Below are 12,653 nucleotides of genomic sequence, written 5' to 3'. Positions count from 1 at the left end.
AGCATGAGGGAAATCTTTGGGAGAAAATGGCTTTTGAACTCTAAAGGCCCTTAGTACTTGGATAGGTTTAAATGGAGACAGTCATCACCAGCATGCTGAACACTACTCATTCATTCTCCTTCATCCATTCATTTAGCAACATTTCTTGAACATCCATCATTGAAAGGCAGTGCAATATAGTTAAGAGCACAAGTTTTGGAATCAGTCTGAAGGGAATACCAGTTCTGCACTTAACACCTGTGTGATCTTGGGGAAGTACCTTAGTTTCTTTACATACAAAATGGGGATAATAACAGAACTTCTTAGGGTTGTTTGAGATAATGAACTAATCTAAACACTGGTTTTCAAATGTATGCTTGCACTGGAATCACCTGGAGAACTTGTTAAAAAAACACCCACCCCAGAATTTTTGATGTGAGAATTTGCATTTCAGATAAATTACAGGTGATGTTGAGACTGTTGGTCTAGGGACCATACTTTGAGAATCACTGATCTAAAATATTTAGAACAATGCCTGGTGCCTAATAAGTGCTATGTATGTGTTAACTCTTTTTTCTCCCTCCCTCCTTCCTTCTTCTCCCTTCCCTCTATTTCACCTTCCTTCCTTCCTCTCTTTCTATCTTCTCTTGTTCTTTCCCTACTTCTGTCCTTCCTTAATTCCCTCCCTTCCTCCCTTCCTTTCTTTTTTTTTTTTTTTTTTAAAGATTTTATTTATTTATTTGACAGACAGAGATCACAAGTAGGCAGAGAGGCAGGCAGAGAGAGAGAGGGAAGCAGGCTCCCTGCTGAGCAGAGAGCCCGATGCGGGACTCGATCCCAGGACCCTGAGATCATGACCTGAGCCGAAGGCAGCGGCCTAACCCACTGAGCCACCCAGGCGCCCCCCTCCCTTCCTTTCTTATCTATTTAATCTGTGCCATACATTTACCTAAATAGTAGATGAGATAAGAATGAGAGAAAGAGGTCACAATCTAATAGCATCACTTCTTTTTTTTTTTTTTTTTTTTAATTTTTTATTTTTTATAAACATATATTTTTTATATACATATATTTTTATCCCCAGGTCTGTGAATCACCACGTTTACACACTTCACAGCACTCACCAAATCACATACCCTCCCCAATGTCCATAATCCCACCCCCTTCTCCCCAACCCCCTCCCCCCGGCAACCCTCAGTTTGTTTTGTGAGATTAAGAGTCACTTATGGTTTGTCTCCCTCCCAATCCCATCTTGTTTCATTTATTCTTCTACCCACTTCTTAAATAACTGCAATGTTACCTGTACTAAAAGAACAGTGTGATGAGAAAAGATTATCTAGTTAGTTTGATGGATTAGTTTTACTTAAATGATTACCTGTATGACTGAATCAATTAAATTTACTGTTTGGGGAGATTAAAAGACAATAAATTAGATGGATGACTTAGGCTGTTAATGGTATTTACATTTGTTTTTCAGTTGTTAGTATCTTAAATTTCCTACTAAGAAATAATTAATGTGTTAAAAATAGTTTGAGTTGAGTCAAGTTTGAGTATCGAGATCTTGAAAGATAGTCCTCTGTTGAAGATGATTATTTCTGGTTGTGAAATTTTGGGTGATTTTACCCTGTTTCCTTTGTAGTTGATACTATGTTCAAATTCTTTAAAGTAAGTATGTATATATTTTTAGATAATTATTATAAAGAAGAGACTATATTGTACCTAACCTCCTAATCTGTCTCCCTATTCCCATTTTCAATCCCCTGCCATTCCAACTCACTGTCCATACTACATTCTTTTAGAAATCTGAGTCTAATTATTCCAATCTCTTGCCTGAAAATCTTGCACAGCTTTTAAAATAAAGTTGAGAGTCCATCATAGAGAACCTGTATGATCTGAGGGGTCTTCCCTGGCATATACTGCCCCCACCTCAGCCTAGATTGTCCTTTTGTTTAATGTTCTCAAGCACCCTGTCTGCTTTGTCATAGCAATTAATACAGTTATAATGATGTCCCTATCTGTTTGCTTTTTTGTTTAATGTTTTCTTTCCTCCTGGTCTGCATGTTCCCTGAGATCAGGGGCCATGTCTATTTTTGAATGAGTGAATGAATGAGCTATTAATCAAATAATTAATATAGAGTTTCAGTATATAGTCTCAAAATTATATTGTATGCAGTAACCCAAATAGCCACACAGTGTCACTAAAGTTTTAGTCCTTTGGGTGAAATAGGTGAATAATTTTTTTTTTTAATAGGTGAATAATTTGACATGAAATTATGGTTGGGAAATTTTCTTTAAAAAAAATTTTTTTTTTTTTTTTTTTTAAAACTAGGCTCTGTGACCAGCATGGGGGCTTGAACTCACGACCCTGAGATTAAGAGTCACATACTCTAACAACTGAGCCATTCAGGCACCCTGGTCCAGAAATTTTCTTATTTGTATTCCAATTTTTCAATTTTTATCAGAGGCTAGATTATATCTCTCTATATTGGCTTACTCTTTCAAGCAGAGGGAATCTGTTTATAGTAATATGTATGTAGGTAGGGCAAGGGTTTTATAGACCTATCAGACTTTAAAAATTTTTACTTTAGTAGATTAGTTTCAAAAAATATTTTTTGAGATACTGTGGCATATTTAATATTTAGTAAAAATGAGTTACTTGATATATCTTTTGCCTCCCAAACTAAAATATAACTTTTAGAGAGTATAGATAGTTATCTTTTTTTTTAATCCCTCCTCTCCAGCAGAACCCTATGTATGGAAATTTATATTTACTTGAATGAATGAGTGAATTAATATCCCTTTTTTAGGTCTTCTACCCAAATCTTAGGGTAATCATATTTTAATTAGCCTTTATTAAAAATAATAATAATAATAATATCGGTACAAGTATGTAATGACAGTAGTTTTCTTTTCTCTTGAAGCTACACATGGCAGTACTTACAGTAAGTACACACTTAAAGACCAAATCCATGTCTCTACTATATTGTTTTTTGGCAAGTAAAACATTAAAACAGTACTATCCCCACTTCTCCCTGAAATTATCTGCCCTATGACATTTTAGAATAAAAAAAAATAGAATCTGCCAGAAGTTTTTAAAAAAGATTTTATTTATTTTATTTATTTATTTGACAAAGACAGAGAGACACAGCAAGAGAGGGAACACAAGCAGGGGGAGTGGAAGAGGTCGAAGCAGGTTCCTGCCAAGCAGGGAGCCCAATGGGAATTGTGGTCCCAGGGCTTGATCCCCAGACCCTGGGACCACAACTTGAGCTGAAGGCAGATGCTTAATGACTGAGCCACCAAGCCGGCCCTAGAATCTACCAGAAGTTTCAGTGAAAGATCACAAATTATGTATTTCTTAGGTATATTACAGTACATGGGAAAGTATATAGTATATACTATCTGCTTCACATATTGGTTATCAGGATTTCATTTTTTTTGAATTACTTTATACACACGGGAGTTTTTTGTTTTTGTGGTTTTGTAGCTTTCTTGAAATTTTGTGTGCTTCTGAATATAACATGCTATGAATAGTTAAGAATAGAAAGAAAATAAGAAGATAACATGGAGAGTCTTAGATATTTGATTTATTTAAATATTTTTAAGCCATAACAAATTATCTTGAGATATGTATATCTCATTCCTCAATTAATAGAGCACAAATTGAACTTTTCACATAGAAAATGTTTTCTGTGAGGAATAATCTAGTAAATTTCAGAAATTAAATGTTATTTGTTTCTCCTTAAACAGCTTTACACAAATCCCAAGGAACCTGAGGTAAGAACACACATTGAGATGGAATTATACTTAAATATATTTACCTGAGTTGAGGCTGTTGATTATGTTACTAGATTACTATATGAGCAAAGTAACTTGTCATGAGCTCTTTCGGTGTGTTTTGTTATAAATGTCACCGATTCTTTATTATGAGATTTTAAAAACTACTTAGGAATGTTAAAAAAAAAAAAAGGCATAGAGGAGCCTATTCCCTAACATGTTAAAATTTAAGATCTCTCCATGTATAAAACTATGTTTTATTATTTATTTTAACTGATTCCAAATCCTTTTTGTTTGTGGCCTTTTGGAAAAAAAACAGCATAATTCTAAACTTTTCTAAACTTTTCCCCTTTTTGACAACTAAATTCTCCCTTATTTGACCTTTTCATAGATTTCAGATCTTCTTCTTTCTCCTAATTTCTTCCCTATTGAATCCTACTCATTTTCAAGGCCAATTTATGTTCAAATCTTCCATGAAATCCTCTTGGCCTATGCTGTTCACAGTAATTTCCTCCTCTAAATTCCTTTTCTGATGGGACCCCACAGTTGATTCATGTAGATTACTTTATCTCTTCAATCAGATTCTGAATTCTTGAGGACAAGTGTCTTGTCTTATTTTCTGTCTCCCAGAGTGAATATCATAGTCCTGGACATGTAATAGTTACTTGTACTACTCTGTGGCAATGGCATAGAGATGGAGAGAAAAGTCCTTGGTTCTATCTTTTCATTCTCTGTACTTTCCTCCTAGTTTTCTTTCCTTCTTCTCTTTCCTTCTTCCTTGCTTTCAATTTTCCTTCTTAAGCCTATGGATTTAGCCTAATTGGTAGCATTCCTTTCTTGGGAAGATTATAAACAACTGTTTGAACAAGTTGGAGGAAAACTGGTACATACAGGTGGGTAAAAATTCCTCAATGCCTGAACTACCCCTTTTTATCTTTGTCTCTTGTTTAGTTTCAAAAATGCCCTTTTTCCCCCCCGCCTTTAGGTTTGAGGGGAAGTTTCCCAAACTAAAACTTTCTGATAAATTATAAATAAAGTGGTCATTTTCTTTTTTTTTCTTTTTTTTTTTTTTTAAAGATTTTATTTATTTGACAGACAGAGGTCACGAGCAGGCAGAGAGGCAGGCAGAGAGAGAGGAGGAAGCAGGCTCCCTGCTGAGCAGAGAGCCCGATGCGGGACTCGATCCCAGGACCCTGAGATCATGACCTGAGCCGAAGGCAGTGGCTTAACCCACTGAGCCACCCAGGCGCCCCAAGTGGTCATTTTCTTAATGCAATGAATTATTTTGTTTTCTTATGTATTTAAAACTCCTAATCTGAAAGTAGTGCTTTTGACGTAGTAAAATGCTGGGCTTATTGGGCTTAACTACAGAAAACTCTTGGAGTATGTGTGTGGAGGGGTGGGGGTGCTGTTAAATGAGGTTTGATGCAGGCAAAGTAATGAAGTTAGAAAACAAAACCTTATAATATGAAGTGCTGAGCTATCATTTATAACCTAGAAAAAAATATTTTGAATGCTTATAGATCATTCCATGTAGCAGTGATCTCTAACCTCTGTGTGTTCGTGGTACACTTTAGACTGCTAGAAATTTTAGTGACCTGTTTGAGGATATTAAAAGACTCAAAACACACCAAATGAATCAGCAATAAGTACAATATTACTATGGAATAGCAACGTTCACAATGTTTAAACATATCCGTGGGATTACACTATTTTATAGTTGATATTTAGCATCAAGTTGCTGATACAATCACTTACCTCCCTAATCTCATTCTTTTTTTGTTAAAGATTTTATTTATTGGGCGCCTGGGTGGCTCAGTGGATTGAGCCGCTGCCTTCGGCTCGGGTCAGGATCTCAGGGTCCTGGGATCGAGTCCCGCGTTGGGCTCTCTGCTCAGCAGGGAGCCTGCTTCCCTCTCTCTCTCTCTCTCTCTCTCTCTGCCTGCCTCTCTCTCCGTCTACTTGTGATCTCTCTCTGTCAAATAAATAAATAAATCTTAAATAAAAAAAGATTTTATTTATTTATTTTGAGAGAGAGAGCAAGTGAGAAGAGAGCACATGCAGGGGAGAGTGGCAGAGGGAAAGGGAAGAGCAGACTCTGCCAAGCAGGGAGCCACCAGGCGTGGGGCTCGATCCCAGGACTCTGGGGTCACAACCTGAGCTGAAGGCAGACACTTAAATGACTGATCCACCAGGCTCCCCACTCATTCTTTTATATACTCACAAAACAACATTCTCATGTAAGCACAGTCTTTTGGTGTTTATCTGATATTGTGCCATGTTTCTTGACTCCTATCTGTAGAAGTATTTCCTTCCCTAATCAAAACTGAATAAACAATAGCAATATTAATATATACATGAAACAAAAATATATTTTACGCATGGATTAAAAATTGTAGCAATCTTGTGAAGAGTCATAGTACAATAATTGCAAACCTCTGTCTTATATAAGTATGCTTACTGAGTTCAGGGGCCAATGGAGTTTTGGACATTGCACGAAGTTGTGGTATTTCTGTACTAGAAGTTTTGTTCTGGTCGCTCCATATCATGACAGAGATGAATTGACAAAAGTGACTAAAGTAGTGAAGAGGGACAGTGTAGCTTTCCTATAGATAAACACTATGCATGGAGAGTATTAATAAGCTGTACCAAAATGTAAATATGTTAAGGAAAGGTTCACACAACTTAATGCATGATAGTATGGGGGGCCACCTGGGTGCTCAGTCGGTTAAGCATCTGAGGCTTGATTTCAACTTAGATCTTGATCTCAGGGTGGTGAGTTCAATCCTGGTGTTGGGCTCCACCCTGTACATGGAGCCTATGGCTATGTATCAATACTGTGAGGACAAAAATCTTACTGTTTCACCGTCTATTCCTTTGTGCCTATTGGAGGTGATCAACATCCATTTTTAATAGATTGTTTCAAGAACTGAAATATACATGGTTACTGTTTCTAGCCACAATTTGGTTTTAGAAATGTTGTCAAAAAAATCCTTGTAGGATGAAATCCTAATTGATTGTGAACTCTATCCTGACTATTTAATCAGTCAATATTAATTGGGTTCTCTTTATGTGCCTAGCACTGTTCAAGGTATAAAAACACAGGAGTTAATGGGATAGACAAGGTCCCTGCTCTCTGGAAGCTTGCATTCTTACATCCTTAGGGGAGAATAAACAATAAACAAACAAAAATGAGCAAAACAGTTTCAGATAATCCTACTGCTATGAAGAAAATAAAAGAAAGGTAATGTGCTGGAGAATACTGAGGCAGGGAATGGAGGAGGAAGGATTGGAATATAGTCTGTGGAAGGCTTCAGAGCTAAGCCTCAAAGGCCAGAGGAATCAGCCTATGCAGGTCTGTAGGAGGCAATGGCATGTGACTGGCAGAATAGCACAGTGGTTAACATTGTAGGTGCTGGAGTCAAATTCCAGCTCTAACACTTACTAGCTTCATGTATAATGAGGATAATAATACCTACATCAGAGCATTGACTGCATAAGAATGAATAAATGTAGAGCATTTAGGGCAGTGCCCAAATATCATCATCAACTGGAGACAGCATGTTCCAGAGGGTAGCTGTGCAAAGGCCCTAAGCCAGCAAGGCATCTTGTGTGTTCATGGACAGAAAGGGTGCCCTGAGCCTGAAGCTTAGTGGGTAGGAGGGAAAGAAGCAGAAGATAAGGTCATAGAGGTAGACAAGGGACAGATGTGTAAGATCATGTGGGCTAAGGTAAGTTTTTGGATTTTGTTCTAAGAAAAATGGGAAACTGTTGGGGTGTTTTAAGCAAAGGAGTGACATGGTCTGACTTGTATTTTCAAAAACGCTTTTTGGCTATAGAACAGAGGATGAATTACTGAAGGAATAGTTTGCAAGCAAGGAGATCAGATGAAGTGAGATAGTGGTGGTTTGGACAGGATGATAGTAATGGATGGACTTAGAATATGCTTTGGAGATAGTCCTGAAAGGTCTTGCCAATGGATTGGAATGTGAAGGGAGGAGAAAAGGTTACATATGTTATTATTGCTTTGGTATCTGAATATATTCAATATGATTAACAGAAATCATTGCTGTGTGGTTTAAAGGCCCATCTTTATGAAGCGACACATTAATCTGAAAAGCAGGAAAATGTTTTATGCAGTATTTAAGAAGAGACTAGTGCCTGCTGTAAATGTATCTTCTGTCATAATCAGAGTCAGATTGAAGTTATATGGAATTAGCATCTTCTGTAAGACCATTGTAAACATAACTCTCCCATGAATTGCTTCAGGGACCAAATAACATGTTAATAAAATTATCAGCTGCTAAAGGATCTACTCTTGTTATAATTAAAAAAATAAAAGATAGCTCAGAGCATCGAAAAGCTAGAATTTGCTGTGAAACATGGGCAGGCAGGAAGAATAGACATTGTTTGCTTGGCGGGCAATTACATGCAGAATGAACAAAGAGAGGATGCTGTGTATCTTGCCTATCTGGGGCGAACCTCTAGTATCACATACCTCTCCTACTATACTCACAAAACAGCCTTCTAAATTTTGTTTGATTTCCCAAGTACACTGTCTTGCTAGAAAAATATTTTTTTCTTTTAAATTAAATCCACTACAAATCAGTTGTCTTGAGTTTAAGCAGCATGATCCAATTTCTCCAGGACTTGATAACCTGTGATTAACCTGTTTTCTAAGGTTTTAAGATCAGTAGAGTGGGGGGAACAAGTCTTAGAGTAAAGTAAGAGAAGCACTGAGGCTTTCTGATCAATCTAACATCCTCATACTCATAGTATGTAGACCATATATTGAAACACATGACTGAAGGACATTTTTTGTGTTTTGACTTAAACTTACACCCTTTGCCTGTCTTTTGGACCTTCTCCAGATCTGTGGACAAAGCTATACAGTGTATATGGGCCAAACTTTGCTTCAACTACAAGACAGTCATTTTACATGAAGTATGTCTCTTATGAGAACATGTGTCCCTCTTTATTTCTAGCTTTCTAAACAGTGAGGAGAGCAAATAGCAGTGGTATCTGAGTTTTTAGTGCAGGATCCAAAAAAAAGAGACCTGATGTCATAGATCCTGGTTTCTTTTTGAATTTTTCTAGTTTCTTGTTGCCATTCTGGTCTTCCCTGAATTACTGTAGTAGCCTCTTAATCGCTGTCATGGTTCCCACTTCTTCCTTCTTCACTATAATGATCTTAAAAACATGCAGATTATTCCCATGCTTAAAACACTTCACTGTATTTCTGGTTTACTTAGAATAAAATCCAGACCTCTTGTTGTGGCCAGTAAAGCTCCACATCCTCATCTCCTACATTCTCTTACTTGCTTACTCATCACCAGCCACTTGGCCTCCTCTTTGACCTGAAAGAGGCTTGCTTTCCTGATTTAGAACTTTGCACTGCTGTTCCCTCTGCCTAGGATACACTGCCCTCCCCCAGATCTGCACGTGACCCCCTTTTGTCACTGAGGCTCAGCTCAAGCATCATCCTTTCAGGGAGGCCATCCTTGGCCTTCCAAACCAAATCAGTACCTCTGCCTTCTATTCTCTCATAGCTTGTGCTTCCTGTTGTTCACAGTACTTACTACTATCTGAAATTATTTTATTTTTTTACTTATTTATTGACTGTCTCTCTCACCAGGCTGTCTATTCCAGAAAAACAGGGACCTTTTTTGTCATGTATACCACTTTGACTCCGGTGCCTAACACAAAGTAGACATTTGATAAATATCTGTTAAATGAATGAATGGTTTCTCAAACTGGTTTCACTGTCATTTATGTATGCTAGGTCAGGTACTTGATGCTGTGTCTTAGGCTCTCCAGCTTTGAAAGAATAACAATAGAATTTGCCATCTAACTCATTTTTAGCATGGAGGAGAAAAATTAAGTTATCTTTACATCTGGAAATATTACTCCTGAATAATGTCATGCTGTGAAACAAAGAGGTATGTATGTAAGTAGTATAGTAGGTATACAGTAAAAATATTCCTCACCTATTACCAGATAAGGTTCTGGATTTCTTTTTTGTAAGTAATTTCTTTCTCTATTCCCTTTGACATTTCTAGAAAGTGACTGAGATATACCAGTTCAAATTCAAATACACAAAAGAAGGAGCCACTATGGATTTTGACAGGTAGAATCTAATTGTTTAATGAACATGAGAAATAGGACTGAGGTAGACATAAGCTTCTTGAAGCCATAGATAGGCTTTATATTTCCTTTGTAACTTCCCCAATAATCCTACAAAACCCCTCTATTATTAATAATAGTAATAGTTGTTTAAATTTCTGAAATCCGTGGATGAAGTTGGTGGGAGTAGAGTCTTCCTTTCCCTCCTTTCCTCCTTTCTCATAGGTTATGTTAGGGGGGTCTAAAGGCAATTAAGTTTGGTGGTTAAGAGTTCCATTTCCTAAAGCAGAGACCTAGCTTGAAATACTCCATTATTAGTCTAACTTTGGACAGATTACTCAACCTCCCTAGATATTAGTATTCTCATCTGCACAGTGGAATTAATAATATTTACATCATATGGTTGTTGTGACTATTAAATTACAATGTACATACAAATCTTTGCCCATGCCTGTCATGTATTAGAAAGCCAGTAAATGGTACCTTGTGGCAGTGGTGGTGATGGTAGTGGTCCTTGGAGCCAGTGGTGGTTGGTGGGTGACGTAGCAGTAGAAATTATATTAATGAGATTGTCTACATGGTGTTGATTGAAGAACTTTGTAAGATTCTACTTAGATACTAACCTGAAGTTTCTTGCTATGCCAAGATATTAATCTCCTTTGCCCTCGATATAGCCAGACTGGATCTGGAGTAGATGAAACCCCTGAACATTATAGATGCAAACATTCTCATCTACTTCTCCCAGCATGTCATACAAATGTAATTTTTTATGTGTGTCCCTGTATGGAAAAGACTGAAAAGCACTACATTTTCCTATCGAGTTTATAATACCAAGTTTAGATATACTAATGGTTTAAAGAGGAAAGTCAAGAGTATTTGCTTAAAAAGATTCCCAGTGTAGGAGATGTTTTATTGAAGAGCAACATTTTTTCCTATCCCAGTAGTTATTAGATTCAGAAAGATCTAAGTTTTGCTGATGAGATGGAATAGAAGTGGAGCAGGTGGATGGTGGTGAAAAGGCCTGGGTGGTAGAGGGATCCCAGTCAGGGGAATGAGTGCCCATGAAAAGAGCAACTCTGAAGAGAAATGTGGCCTAATTCTCAATTTTCTGCTATTAGCTCTGTCTTATCATTTACTGCAAGTTTGAGGATTTCTCTCTGAGATTCACTTCCTTAATTATCTTCTTATTTGTAAAACTTACAGCACTAAGATGTACAGAAGAAGTAAGTTTTAGGAATGAGAATTAAAATATTAATTATCATAAGCTAGCATTTATATAACATTATACAGATTGTACAGCACTTTTCATGCATATTCTCCCACATTAAACAGTTGCCTTTTACTCTCCAAAAGTTAAATATAAATGCTACTGGCAACCAGATTAATCTCTTTTGTTATGAAGGCACATATGCCAAGTGATGAGCAGTAAAACAGAAATGGCCAAATCTTTCAGCAATTTCAGAGAAGAAAATGCATATTACTAATTTCCTAGAAACCAAAGGTAGACATTTATTTAAATGATTGGTCATACAAAATCACCTTATCACCTCTTGTCTTTAAAAGAGTGCAGGGAAAAAAAAAAGAGTGCAGGGAAGTCTTGAGTATGATCTTACATGGATATGATTTTATAAATATGATGTATACTGAGAGATCCCATGAATGAAATGCTATAGCCCTTCACTCGGGTTACCTATTTCAAATTGGTTAAATTTTGTTTTTTCAAATTGGTTAAATCTTCATAGAGAAAACTTTGTTGTTCAAAATCAAAAAAAGAGGAAATGTATCCACTTAATAATGTCTGTTTTATGAATCTACGCTTCCTGCAGTAGCTCAGTTATTCAGGATTATGATTCATTATTGAGTGCTTATTATGTGAAAGGCATGTGCAAATATATTGCAGTGATAGTCCTTCCTAGAAGCTACTCAAATATGAGACCAATTTGGGAAGAAATTTTTGGAGAGAAATAAAAAAATATTTAGAATCAGAAGGTAATTCGATTCAACTTGTACATTCATTCATTAATTCCACAAATGTTTACTGAATATTTACTGTAGCTGGCGACAGAAAGTACTGTGGACACGAAAGATAGAGCTATGCATAATCTAGAGGGGGGCATACAATTATACATAGGAGTAATGTATAGGAATTATCAGGGAAAACTTCCTTGAAGAGGTCTCACATAAGCTAACTATTAAAGGATGAATTCAGGAGAGTCAGGAAAAGAAGTGGGAAAAGCAAATACAAGCAAACAAAGTGAACAACATATGCAAATGCACGTGGGTTAGAAGAAACTGGGCAGTAAATGCAGATGAGGTTGGAGGTGAGGGTGCGGGTGCTCATGAAAGGTATTGTACACCTACCTTCTTGAATTTGATTGAAAGGTGATGAGTGTACTAGAAGAATTTTAAGCAGGAGAGTGACAGGAGCAGATTTTTCTATTAGGTATATTATTGCAGTGGTGGGATAGAGAATAGCCATTGTTGCAATCCATGTAAGAGGAAGGGATGTCTCTGACAAATAACCAGACGGTAGAAAGGCCCAGAGCTGATGACCAATTTTCCAAATAGAAAATCTGGAGAGATGTAGAAATGTGTATAAGCTTATTCCACAAAGTGAGCTAACTGACCTAGAGTGTCTAACTCACTTGACAAGGTCATTCAGTTAGTTAGCAGCAGACCCAATATTAGATTTCAAGTCTCCTAATTCCTAATCCATTGTTCTCACTACTATGGCATGTGGTTATTTGTAACTCAGATTTTTAAAAAATCAGGTC

At 36.8% G+C, this 12,653-nt stretch overlaps 1 protein-coding gene across 5 annotated transcripts in view; it reads left to right on the top strand.

Annotated features, from left to right (window-relative positions):
• The window catches only part of HORMAD2 (HORMA domain containing 2), a 96,474-nt gene that overhangs the window by 19,654 nt on the left and 64,167 nt on the right, over positions 1-12,653 (top strand). For 3 of the 5 annotated variants that reach the window (XM_059140222.1, XM_059140223.1, XM_059140221.1), the window contains exons 6-8: positions 2,901-2,921; positions 3,730-3,756; positions 9,816-9,883. In XM_059140222.1, coding sequence (XP_058996205.1) covers positions 2,901-2,921; positions 3,730-3,756; positions 9,816-9,883 — 116 coding nt within the window. The remainder of the gene's footprint in view (positions 1-2,900; positions 2,922-3,729; positions 3,757-9,815; positions 9,884-12,653) is intronic. The other 2 variants (XM_059140224.1, XM_059140225.1) reach the window with 2 other exon arrangements.

This window comes from Mustela lutreola, chromosome 11 (assembly GCF_030435805.1).
Source record: "Mustela lutreola isolate mMusLut2 chromosome 11, mMusLut2.pri, whole genome shotgun sequence".
Classification (NCBI taxonomy): Eukaryota; Metazoa; Chordata; class Mammalia; order Carnivora; family Mustelidae; genus Mustela; species Mustela lutreola.
The sequence above is the reverse complement of the archived record's forward strand: the minus strand, read 5'-3'. Positions and strand labels throughout refer to the sequence as shown.